The sequence below is a fragment of the Pseudogymnoascus destructans genome (genome assembly GCF_001641265.1).
Source record: "Pseudogymnoascus destructans isolate 20631-21 unplaced genomic scaffold scaffold_6, whole genome shotgun sequence".
NCBI lineage: Eukaryota > Fungi > Ascomycota > Leotiomycetes > Thelebolales > Thelebolaceae > Pseudogymnoascus > Pseudogymnoascus destructans.
In genome coordinates, this window is record NW_020167525.1 from 1,230,896 (window position 1) to 1,243,718 (window position 12,823).

At 45.1% G+C, this 12,823-nt stretch overlaps 5 protein-coding genes across 5 annotated transcripts; all 5 read left to right on the forward strand.

Annotated features, from left to right (window-relative positions):
- Positions 1-3,776: 3,776 nt before the first annotated feature.
- VC83_03514 (uncharacterized protein) lies at positions 3,777-4,277 on the forward strand (the record flags this gene model as incomplete). The annotated part of the gene is made up of 3 exons (XM_024467160.1): positions 3,777-3,964; positions 4,014-4,115; positions 4,163-4,277. 3 exons carry the CDS (start codon positions 3,777-3,779, stop codon positions 4,275-4,277), a joined length of 405 nt encoding a protein of 134 aa, XP_024325803.1.
- A 116-nt stretch (positions 4,278-4,393) lies between these two features.
- VC83_03515 (uncharacterized protein) lies at positions 4,394-6,273 on the forward strand (the record flags this gene model as incomplete). Its single annotated transcript, XM_024467161.1, has 4 exons — positions 4,394-4,554; positions 4,811-5,286; positions 5,668-6,191; positions 6,268-6,273. 4 exons carry the CDS (start codon positions 4,394-4,396, stop codon positions 6,271-6,273), a joined length of 1,167 nt encoding a protein of 388 aa, XP_024325804.1.
- A 2,565-nt stretch (positions 6,274-8,838) lies between these two features.
- On the forward strand, positions 8,839-9,576 carry VC83_03516 (uncharacterized protein; the record flags this gene model as incomplete). The annotated part of the gene is made up of 1 exon (XM_024467162.1): positions 8,839-9,576. One exon carries the CDS (start codon positions 8,839-8,841, stop codon positions 9,574-9,576), a length of 738 nt encoding a protein of 245 aa, XP_024325801.1.
- An 826-nt stretch (positions 9,577-10,402) lies between these two features.
- Positions 10,403-11,207, forward strand: VC83_03517 (uncharacterized protein; the record flags this gene model as incomplete). The annotated part of the gene is made up of 2 exons (XM_024467163.1): positions 10,403-10,657; positions 11,118-11,207. 2 exons carry the CDS (start codon positions 10,403-10,405, stop codon positions 11,205-11,207), a joined length of 345 nt encoding a protein of 114 aa, XP_024325802.1.
- An 82-nt stretch (positions 11,208-11,289) lies between these two features.
- Positions 11,290-12,059, forward strand: VC83_03518 (uncharacterized protein; the record flags this gene model as incomplete). The annotated part of the gene is made up of 2 exons (XM_024467164.1): positions 11,290-11,668; positions 11,719-12,059. The coding sequence occupies 2 exons, from the start codon at positions 11,290-11,292 to the stop codon at positions 12,057-12,059; spliced, it is 720 nt and encodes a 239-aa protein (XP_024325805.1).
- Between the last annotated feature and the right edge of the window lie 764 nt (positions 12,060-12,823).

Below are 12,823 nucleotides of genomic sequence, written 5' to 3' on the forward strand. Positions count from 1 at the left end.
TTCTCTGGACGGCCCGTACGCTGCACAAGGCTACTGAGGCTATTAGCTTGGTTTTAAACTCTTCTTTAAGCAATGTTTTGATCAAAATATGCTTCGCAGCATCCAGTTGCGGAGCCATGATCGTGGCTGACACAAAGCGCTGACACGAGAGACTGCTGAGGTTTTGGAGGAAAGTTGGGCGAGGGGAAGGAAAGCCAGTCTTGAGGTGAGTCGCCAATTTTACCTTCCTTGGTACGTACCTCCCTCGGTACCTGCACAGTACATGTATCTGCAAAGCCACAACAAGCCACACGCCTACCCCGCAGTCCCACAGCTAACTAAAAATTTCACGACACCCAATTCGCCTTCTACTGTACCACCCTACATAATAACCATTAATCAATTGTAATTGATTTCTAGCGCCTCTCGCACGTGCATTATGCCCCATAGTGCCACATACTCCACAGCGCCGCTGTTGGCCCTTAGAACCTGTTGAATCCTCGGCCCGGAAGCAGGGATCAGGGCCCTGATACCAAAGATGTGTCAGCGAGCTGCGTGATCGTCCGGATACTGGATCTTCCGATTCTAAAAGCTTCGATTCTGAAACTCCAAGAAACGGACTGAAACCAGGAGGGTTTCAGGATCCGAACCACGAGCACAGGGATAGAGCCCGTAACAATATATATAGTAGTTAGAATAGCTTCAATTATAAGAACATGCATTACAAAATTATCACTTCGATCCCTACTGCTTTGTGACTGTATTTTCGGTTTATATTCTCTACCTACTCCCACGGGTCCTACGGATATTGTTCAACAGAACCCACCTGCCAAGCGGTCTCACTTGCCACCTCCGTTCGGACTTGAGCATCAACCAGCTCGCTCGGGTGACAAGTTAGAAGCCTAGACCAATAATACCACCTAGTCCCCTAATCTCTTAATTGGATTTCTCACCCTTGTACTCTTCCTCTGGGGCGTAGAGTTCTTTGACGACGCTTGTAAAAGACTATCAAAATCTCCAAACACCCCGCCACCGCAATGCTTATTGCATGCAAGAGAAATAATACGCTCTCGTCTATCTCTTAGGAATTCCTCGCTATCAGATGGTTCTGCTAGTGCCTGTACAGGAGCTGAGTACTCAGCAAATGGGCATGCCCAACCATTTACAGCGTCGAAAGAGTTCTTGCTTTTGGCAAGAATCCAGTTTGGTGCTGCACTCAAATCTGTCCGAGTAATGGGCTCGAATATTGCTGTCGATTTTGTGAACCATAGCCCTTCAGCCTCGTCTCGTCTCTGCTTGCGTGTCATTTGTGGCTGTACCTGCAAGAAGTGGGACCTCGTGCCGAAAAGAACCTTGCAATGCTTCTACCTTCTGGAACAACCTTTTTTGGTGGTACATGGGCGAGGCCAAAGTCGTGTTTGGCTGGGGCTATCATTAGATTTCCTTCAGAAGAAGACTGGCAACATTGGGTGTTATCTGCATTTAGGCCACCCCTAAACGCATAGCCTCGTTCCTTCAGACAATCGGCCGTAAAAACGCAGGCTATATCTAACATGTCTGTGTCGAATTTCCTAATTTCTACCATCAAGAGCCAAGTGATGTCACCCTCTCGGACGATAGCTTAGCATCTTTGCGAGCATCCAAAGCAGCTGCGTTAACTTAAGCACACTTACAGCGTTCGTGGGTGCACTTACTATGGAGTTTGCGCTCAATGAACTAGACAACCCCGAGAGCATTTCTAAGGTATTGACTCTAGTTGATACTCTCTTTAGAGCTAACTCGCCCTTATTAAAAAAGATCATTGTTGGCGTGTATAACAACGACCCAAGTAATTTCATAACAGAGATGGAGAATCGTGGATGGACAATCAAAGCAACAAAGGTGCAGTTTAGTCTCGCTTTGTAAGGGCAAAGATTGTGGATGATAACTTAATTAAGATTAATTCTGCACATAACTTAGACATGTGCTACTGCAATGTTGACTTCCAATATTTTTGTGCGATCTATTTTCCCGCATAGTGGGTTCTTTCCTGCGAAGGGAGTGACGTTGGTCTGTACGTTAGAGACAAACTTGGGGCAGTTTTGGAGTAAGTAACGTCACAATGAGCTTCACGGGGATGTAACATTAAAAGCAGTATCACAAAAACATTATGAAGCTAAGTTATTAAGTTAGACTATAAGTAAATCTCAATGCAATGCAGCAAGCCTCTTGGCCTCTAGCCTTTCAGACCTTCGGGGCTTATTCGGCTTTGGTATGCTATTGTCAGACTTACTGTGACTCTGATCTGGTTTGGATTGTTTGGACGCCTTTGTTTGATGAGGAGGACCTTCTTTTCCACCAACCTGGGGGCTATTGTAGTAGCGCCACATGGTCTCCCTAACCTCTAGACTTCTTCCTTTCTTGTTTATAACATATATATTTTCAACGTCACTCTTTTGACCTTCAATAATACTACAACGTTGAGATGACATCTTTATCATGGGTATAAGTAGAAGCTAGTCCGTTATATATATCCGTTTCCAAATTAGCAAGGCGCTATTTATGACGCTTTACACTGGGCGGTATTAATGGCCACATAAGTACTTTAATGCCACTGCAGCTACTTCTAACCCCAACTAAGCAGCGTTGTTTCCTTGCTGATATTATATATTAACTTGTGATTTGCAAACCACGGCCAATTGTAATATTTAGCTATAGGGCTATTGCTTTACTGCACATGCCTTCACAGGTGTACCTCAACAGGTTGCCGCGGCAAAGGCCTGTATTTATAATGCCAACCCTTCAAGAGGTTCCTGAACCTAACGATAAAGGTTTCAGAATGCCGAGAATTCCTGGAGAATATCCAACTAATAGCCCACGTTTCGCGACCGAGAATTGGATTCTCTCTACTCCTCGAACCAAAACGCTCATGGAACTAGATAAGATTCCTACCCGTCACAATCTGCTTGCTATCTTTTTTAGCTGGCTTTTGCTTGGTGGCTATATGGTTCTACCGGGCACCTTTGCATCACTCCATAATTTAGATGTAGGTAAAGATAATACTAACAGAATTGGGAAGGTATTCAAAGCCGTTAATAATAGACCATTATTAATTTCCGGGGGAGCATCCTGCTTCATTGGAGTCATTGGGATGTCCTCCTTGTCATGGATACGGAAGAAAAACCCTGACTGGTTATTGAGTCGCATAATAACGTAAGTTATTGAGATATGTTTGGGATATACTATGCTAATGTGCCATCGCCAAAGACCAGGTCTTCTCCATTCCGCCGCTGGGCTGCTTAACACTCTGATTAATATATATACAATACAGCACGGAGTGTGGTCAGTGACGGCCGTTATTACAGCAACAATTACAGGAAGCTCTATAGCTATGCTTGCGTTATGCTTCTATATGATACGTGTCTGTTTCAAACGCTTAAGAAAAGGTCTGTAGCGACGAAGACTCTCGGCAATAGATTTGCTTGGCCGTTGGAAACCAAAGTCGTGATGGGATTAGGGGAGGATACCGGCGCTGCTTGAGGAGCGTCTAATGCTGATAGCGCTTGTGGATTTGAGCGTGATATGACTTGTTGTTGTCTTGGACCTACTGGCATTGCTTGTGCTCTAGGGGTCATCTGCTGTGGACTGGCATATCCCCTGCACGAAGGTCCATTCAGAGCTTGTCAATATTCTTAGACTCCCCTTTAAAATCGCCGTAGAGTGGCACCCCGCAATCATATTTCCACTCCAGCCGTCGATACCTAACTTTCTCTTGGGGACGCATAAGCCAAAGCGCACACCAGTAAACTCGTCTTGGCATGGTCGCTGCACTTGAGACTTGGGTACAAGAAAACTCCACCATTGACACGGACGCGCCTGATTGCCGTCAAGATCATAGCCAGAGCCCTCAGGACAGACTTTACAGGCCTCGAGAATCCCTGCCTGCTTTGGGCCAGATTAGGGGTTTCGGCGATCTCGCATTAGAGATGCAGCAACTCAGACAGATGTAAACTCATACGAATAACGACTGATGATATACGCTGACAACGAGACAGGATTTACAACCAGAGCCAGGCTCTAAGTGACTTTTCCAAGATAGCTGACGACGCCCACGACAAAGTTGACGAGGCGTCTGCTAAGGTTAATATTACTTTACGGTACATCTGGCACTGACGTAGTCATGGATATTGCTGACAGCATTTAGGAGGGCCGCAAGACTCAAGGAAGTATATGATCAGCTCATTCAATGGTCTGTAGACATGCAAGGGGCCGTTACAAGGGAGGCACACCGTAGCGGGCTCACAGTGGTGGATGATTAGATGGGGCCACCAACAACATGGGGGCCAAAGAGGCATCTGAGAAGATATGAAGTTTTGTTTCTTTCCTTCCACAAGGAATATTTTACCGGCATTTTAGACCAGCCTTCATTTAAACGATGAATAACATCATCGATGCATTTATTACCTCAGGAAAAGCTCAAAAGGCTCAAGGCCAGACTTTCCAATCATTCCTCGCCTCTTTGGCAGTGTCAGTCGTTTTATGCGGATTTGTCACCTCAGTTCATGTCATCTTCAGGGCACAGTGGCTCCGGTTATAGTAAGTTGCGCATGCTTTTCATACGGGCTGGTGGCTAAAGTCCTCATTGCTCTGGGACATATTCGGATGTCGAGCCGAGATGGCGAGCCGTGGCGGTGTGGCCGCAGATGATCTTTCTCCCCATGCCAGACCCAAGGTCGGACCAACTATCTGGCCTCGAGAACTATCTATTCGATCGATATATTCATACACTATTGAGGATATTTATTTTATTAGGTTTGTCGTTGCTGCCTATCCTCCTGCCGATAAATCTCAGCGGTAAAAGCGAGACCGTGGGGGTGAAGGGATTGGATCGATTGAGTTTCTCAAATGTTGGGTTCTCACACCCTTACCTGTACTGGGCGCACCTCGTTTCAGCAGTTTTTGTGGCTATATCTGTGTGTCTGATTTTGCAAGCGGAACTGCGGAGTTACAGCCGATTTGAGGAGTCCTTAGGCGTTCAGTCTACCGGATCTAGCATCCTCATTGTCTCTTCGTCGAAGAAGCCGCTTGATCCCAAAGCAATTCGAAGACATTTTAGTGCCATGTTTGGGGGTGTGCAGGGCATTACGATAAACCGCGACCTTCGCCTGCTTGATGCTAAGATTTCCCGTCTGGATGCTTGGATCGCGAAGCTTGAGGCGGCCGAAACGGAGCTGGTTAGAAAAGCGAGCCGCTCCAAGGGAATGCCTGCTCAGCCGCTATTGGCTCAACACAGTTTTGTGCTGTTGTGGAAGAGATATTTGCTCGAGAGTGACCGACCCACGATGAGCCCATCCACTTCTAGGTGGAAGCAACTTTTTGGACCCAGAGTTGACACCATACAGTATTGTCGTTCTAAGATTGTTCAATGCAGCCTTGATATTGAGCGAGATAGACACCGGCCGTACTCATTTCCGTCTCTAAACTCTGCGTTTGTTCATTTCAATCATCGACTCTCAGACCCACTATCTGTTCTAATTTTGGCTACTCAAAGCCCGTCTTTTTGGACGATTAAGCAAGGGGCCACGCATGATGATGTTATATGGACGAATCTCCCTATACGTCCGTGGGAAAGATGTATTCGGACAGGCACAGCCTATTTTCTTTTTGCTGGGCTCATTTTTGGATACGCCCTCCCTGTCACAATCACAGGTGCTGTGTCTCAAATCGCATATATCGTTGGCATAATCCCAGAATTAGCCTGGCTAGAGACGCTCCCAAGTTGGATGGTACCTGCAATTCAAGGTGTCCTCCCTCCGATTATGCTGGCAGTATGGATCTCACTGGTGCCCATGGCTGTACGCGTCCTGGTAAATTTCCAGAAGTTACATTCACATCAGGCCGTAGAGAGCTCGGTGCAGAGGCTTTATTTTATCTTCCTCTTTATTCAGGTCTTCCTCGTCGCTTCCTTGTCCTCTAGTATTACAACAGTGCTTGCGGGACTTGGAAGCAATGCCAAGTCGGTGCCCCTCGTCCTTGCACAGAACTTGCCAAAGGCTAGCAATTATTTCTTCTCCTACTTCATCTTGAAGGCATCTTCAACAATCAGCATTACTCTCATATGCGGCGAAAAGCTTTTGAATCTTCTTCTTTCGTATATACGAGACAAGACTGCGAGGCAGAAATGGACGAGGAGCGAGGCAATCAACGTCAAGCTCTGGGGCACCTTTGTGCCGGTATATACAAACCTCGCATGTATAGGTATGCGCCCTGTAGACAAGCTGTGTTAGGTGCTAATTATTAATGCTTTAGGACTAATCTATTCAGTGATTGCTCCCCTCATTTTACTGTTTAGTGTCATAGTATTTGGGGCGCTATGGATACTATATCGAAGCCACCCCCCAAAGCTGTCAGACTCGGTATTATGTGGTCGCGGCCAGTTTTATCCCACCGCTATACGCCAGCTATTCACTGGCTTGTATTGTATGGAACTCTGCCTTGGTGGTTTATTTTATCTCGTCTGCGATGGAAACGACGAGCCTGTCTGTGCTGCACAAGCTATCGCCATGATATTCCTAGTATTCTTCACTCTCGTATTCCAGTGCACAATGGGTTATTGGGATGGGCTCAGTTGGAGACCAACCTCAATCATGGGTAAGATTGTTGGTTATCACAAACAGGAAAAGGTGGAAAGTAAGCAGGTCAACAGATTTGACACCGCCCGTACAGTGTGCTTTTCTAAATGCGGGAATGCTGGCAGCATATCGAGGTGCATCATATGGGTTCCAAAGGATGCTCTCGGAATAGCGGCAAATGAGAGCTATCATTCACGAAGATACAATAAACGCCTGGTGCTTAGCACCAAAGGAGCGGTACTTAATAAGGATGGCAGGATAGTTTTAAGCGGCGGGCCTCCGCAGTAGTTATTGCAACGTCACTAGAGGCATCGCCTAGTATGCATGGAAGCAATACGGCTGGGCTGGGATATTGAGCCTCTGTATTCCCGGACTATACGTACTATATCATTTACCATGTACTTCTTTCAGCGTATTGATAGTGTAAGTTTCAACCCCCGGGTTATCTGTCGACATGCCTAAAGACAAAGCCTTTGAAGACGGCTAACAGCTTCTTAAATTGAAACAGACGGAGATGACAAGTGCATATATCAGCGATTTTCGCGCGCTTGCGTTGGGAGTTAGCTATAATGAGGCTGCTCTGAAATCTTTCTTCTACGTGAACGATGAATGAGGTTACGCGACCCCTATGTCCATCCCTTGCGCCGTGTTTCTTCATGGCACAGCCATATACAGTACTTTCTTGATAGAACTTTCAAAGTGCCAAGCGTCTCTGACTTGTCGGATTCAAAGGCTGGAGGCAAGATGAGGTGTCAGTACTTAGCTTACGTAACGATGCGCCTGGTAATCAGGTGCCTACGCAGGCGGGTGGCCAGCAGCATTGTGATGCCCACTAATGGACCCCGAAACAAAAAGTGGTTACAGTATACAGTATCGGGATTCGATTTTGCTCTTAAATCTCGCTAATCAATTTTAAGCTAGACTTTTGCAGAAGCCATTCTACCTTTTGAAGGCCTCGTTCTTCAGAGGGCCCCCTTTCATTAGGGGGTCCCCTTTCTTTAGAGGTCCCCCTTTCATTAGGGGGTCCCCTTTCTTTAGAGGTCCCCCTTTCATTAGAAGCCCCCTTACGTCTACCCGAAATAACCTTAGCTACTTAATAGATAACAAAACTCTTTGTAAACAGAATTTTATATTATACAGACAATTATAAACAGACCATGGCAAGGCTCTTTAAATTAGCAATCTTGTTATTAGTATGCAGGTGTTCGTTTGGATATACGTCTTCACTTCTAGAAAGCCGTACAGCCTCTAAGCCAAAAGGCGATGGCTATCGTAATGTTGCATATTATGTGAACTGGTTTGTCTCCTTGTTGCCCTTCGATACGCGTCTGAAACTAACAGCTACAGGGCAATATATGGGAGAAAGTTCTTTCCCCATGATATACCAGCAGATAAGATTACGCATGTGCTATATGCCTTCGCAAATATTAACCCAGAGACAGGGAATGTGTAGGTCTACCTTATACAGTAAAATTGTTTTATCTAACTGTCGTAATAAACTAGGTTCTTGTCAGATCAATGGGCCGACACTGATATACATTTTGAAGGTGATCCTATAGACGACACTAGTGGTAATCTCTATGGCTGTCTAAATCAGCTCTACATCCTTAAAAAAAAAAACCGGCACCTAAAGGTTCTGCTTTCGATTGGCGGCTGGACCTATTCAGCAAACTTTGCGACTCCAGCTGCGACTGCGTCTGGTCGCTCCACCTTTGCCTCATCTGCAGTCTCACTTGTACGGAATCTCGGACTTGATGGGCTTGACATTGATTGGGAATATCCGGTGGATGCTACTCAAGCACAAAACTTTGTTCTTCTGCTTCAAGCTGTTAGGGATGCCCTTGATACATACGGCAACTCACTTAACACGCCATACCACTTCACGCTCACGGTTGCATGCCCTGCTTGTAAGGATGCCTCCTTACTCGGGGTAGTTACGGCCGTCACGTGGCGCCATCGAGACTCGGGGCCGTTACGGGTCAGTCGCGACTGACAGCCTTAGGCACATAACGTAAGGAAGCCTTAGGCAAACAGGGAGCTAGCTGAGTCGGAGCGGTTTCGGGTATTTTAAGGGAACAGCCATACAGGGTGACACCTTCATCTTTTTTGTATCCTTCGTAGTAGACCTATAGGATAGAATACAGCATCACCTCCGACTCGCACTCCCATATGCACCTACGGAGAGCCGTATTCCCTGTGTCCTTACACTGCTGGCCCGTCCAACTATGAAAAGTTAATGATAGCTGAGATGGACCAATACGTCGATTTCTGGAACCTTATGGCGTACGATTATGTCTGGTCTGGGAGTCCACAGACAGGCCACCAAGCAAACCTTTTCCCTGCGAACGATAGCTCGACGCCATTTGATACACTAACTGCTGTCAACTATTACATTTCCAAAGGCGTTGCGCCGCAAAATATAGTACTTGGTATTCCTATATATGGCCGTGCTTTTGATTCAACTGCCGGTGCTGGATCACCATTCGTTGGCGTTGGCCCAGGAACCTGGGAGCTAGGCATTTATGATTTCAAAGAATTGCCTTTAATAGGGGCCAAAGAGCAATTTGACAGCAAGCTAGGAGTGAGCTATAGCTATGATGCTACGAAGAGAGAGTTTATTAGCTATGATAATATTGAAATGGTAAATCAAAAGGCTGCGTGGATCCAGAAAAGTGGACTTGGTGGCGCCATGTGGTGGGAGAGCAGCGCCGATGCCTTGGGAAGCAAGAGCCTAATTAGGAGTGTCTACTTAGCATTAGGTGGTCAAGATGGTTTAGGCCTTGAGATGACCTCGAACAGACTTGCGTATCTAGATTCGACTTACGCCAACCTCAGAGCTGGAATGCTTGACAGCGAGTCCGCTTCCGAATCTACTTTTGAATCTACCGTGTCTGCAGCTTCTTCATCGACGACAACCGGCACTGTCACATTGACAACTATCATCACTACACGCACCGTCACAGTCTTTAAAAGTCAGGCCAACTAAGCACAGTGTACCGATTGTTGAGCACGTACGTAGCTATACCATTAGCGCTCTAGTTTACATTTAATAGTACAAATGGAATGATATATAACTTTCGTTTCCAATATTTACGCTATAGGAAGCTCATACCTCGTCTGCTTACGAGCTTGTTAAGAGTCTAATTACAACAGTACCCCTCTGTATGTAGCAAGAAGCCCTATGTGTCGAGAAAAACGATGGGTACTTTAACTTAAAGCATCTCAGAACCTTTGCACGCATCGATATCTCCCATGAACCCAGATAAGGAGCAATATCAAATTCAGGAAAAGTGGCAGAAAAACAAATCAGGCAAAATCAATAAAGTAAGACTTAGAGAACAGTATAGCCAGTTACAGCACTTCTCCAGGCATATTCAGAAGTTGAGCAAATTTCATATTTCATAAGCTTAACTTAAAGGTTGTCGAAATGTTCTCAATGAAGTACAACGAAAACTGTGGCTGAGTCATGTGTGTGCTGCGCCTCAACCAGAGAAATCGCGAGCCCTTACCCCGCCTCAAATATAAGTTCGGCAGAATTCGTAAGGTTCCAAGATGATCCATTTGTAAGCTATCTACGAGGGCAGGTATGCTGTTCTCGGCTAAGTCGAGTAGTGTAAAGTTATGTAATCAGGACAGAGTCCCGTGACCGGCTCCACACCAGCCACCCAGGCTGCCTATAAATACTATATAAGATATTCAGACTCCTTGCTCTCAGACCTACCACATCAAAAGCAACCAACTTGTTTGCAGGCGTTTCTGGACGAAACTTAAGAGATAAACGCACGCCATAACACCTTATATACCTCTACAATATGGCACCACTTCATGAGAATCGTAACATCTTCGACATTCTACCGTTTGAGATCATCTTGCACATCCTTAAGTTCATGGTCGTTCGGAACTACACCGGTCTATCCTGCGCTAGCCACCGTGCGCTTGAGTTGGTAGACGCTGCAGTAGCTGCAGAATATGCTACCGTCGCAGTTAAGTTTGATGGACCAGAAAAGACCATGACTGGGAGGATGATTCGCTGGGTAAAACGCTACGAGGCTGATATGGCTATGTGTGTCTGTTATGCTCCACCTGAAGACGATCTTTAAACAATACGCCCGTACGCCAGAACTATGATATCTCAACAGTATTGAGGAAGTACCTATACTGGAGTGAGATCTTGCGAAATGGAGCCAAGGGGGGCGACACGCCGGCCTATCCTAGTTGACATCCAGGCTCAGATGGAAACATTATTCTCGAACAATCCAAAACATGGATACGCTTGGTCCCTAGCTGATAATATAAAATTTACATCACTCCATAGACTAAAACTATTGGTCAATTCCTAGCGGGCAATGAAAATGTTATAAGTTAGAAGTTTCTCATTTTCCAGCGGGTTTTTTGAGGCTCAACCGATAGGGTCCCCCCCACACATTGGTGCTAGAAAAAGCTTGCACACTCTTGGCGTTTTGTGAAGGAATAACCAGAAGTTATAATTATGGCTGTTCATTCCAACAAGAAACTGGTACGCCTTAGACTGATGGGCCCCTCAAGTCTGATGGCCCCCTCAAGTCTGATGGCCCCCTCAAGGCTGATGCCCTGAATGGTTCTCCAACCTCCCCTTAAAAGTCCTGATTATCTGCAAAATAAACTTGTTAATACATCATTCCGTGCAGTTAAGCAGCGTTTTCTTTCCTCTTTATTAACAATGGCTACCGACAAGCATACTCAGGGTATGATGACCAAGGACACTGCTCTGGCTGGGTTCACGCTTTGGCCAAAGCAAGAGGTTTTACGAATCGAAGCGCTATCAGACCAAGAGGTCCTGTCAGAACTTGAAGGAATTGTGGATGGTCGCAATTATTCCTGGCACAGCATTAACGAATTGATGAAAAAACAACTATATAAAGGTGCTCTCGAGTTTACCTTTGAAGACGGAGACGTCATATTCGAGTGGAATATCCTCTGCGATGAGAAACGGAACTGGGAGCAAAACAGCCTTCTCTCGTCTAGTAGCACTGAGTTCAATAGAGACTGCTTGATTAACCTCAAGATACTTCCTGCTAAAGCAGGATTTGGCTACGAAGGTCAGTAATGAGAATCTTATTATAATGATAAATTCTTCTAACATGCCTAGGTTCGAGTCTTGTGGTGGCTAATTTAGATGAGCCTAATCTTTTGACAAAGGATCTATGGGTGGCTTCTGAGGAGTGGGAGGCTCAGGCATTTAGATGCTTCCAAGTTAAGCCCGATAAGGAGTCTGTAGGTGAGAAAGATGATGACAACAAGGATGAAGATAGCGACAATAATGAAGATGACGACAACAAGGATGAAGATGACGACGAGGATGAAGATGAAGATGAAGATGAAGATGATGAGGAATATGAAGATGATGAGGAATATGAGGACCAGGAAGAAAGTGATAGCGATGATTTTGATGAGAGCAAATACTTTGATTCGTTATATGAGATGTTTTAGTAGATAGAGGTTGTTTATTTGATATAAGTTATCTATTAGTGTCTAGAATTAAATTTTGCATATAGTCGACAGAAGCTACATCGTGTCAGTAAAGTTTTCTTAGCTTTATTAAAAAGTCTCACCAGGTCCAACTAAAGCCTGTGTTATTGGATAATGTAGTGATCACGGTCCAAAAAAGGCCCAAAACGAGTAAAATTGTTGGCTCATTAAGTGAGAGACATCGTAGCATCCCAGACAACGACAATTTGACGAAGTCCTTAGTTACCCACTCTATGACACAAATTAAAGGCGCAACAAGAAAAGTGCCCATTAGAAGGTCTAATAGAGATAGGTATAAAAACGAAATGGCTTCCATCTTATTGCGTAAACTATTGTTAACCCTTTATTTTGAAGGGAAGGTTGAAGTTCAATAGGGCTAAGAAAGACAGATATAGCTTAAGAGGTCTGAGAAGGGTGCATTCTACATTCTTACTACACATATACTATTTCAGATGTTGCGCCAGCTTTTAATAATGTACAAGGGTAACTTAGGTGAGGTGCATGGATAACTTGGTGTCATACTGACATTCGTTGCACTCAGTTTGCTATCAAACTCAAGAGCAAACTTAGAAATCTCCTCCTCAAACCTACAAGTCACCATACATATCTTGGCTTATCACACCAACAACAGAAGCAATACTACTCAACGATTGCTGCAAACTCTTCTACTACATCTGTTTATGCTACATACATCACGGCATATCATTTGGACACTCATTGAACAA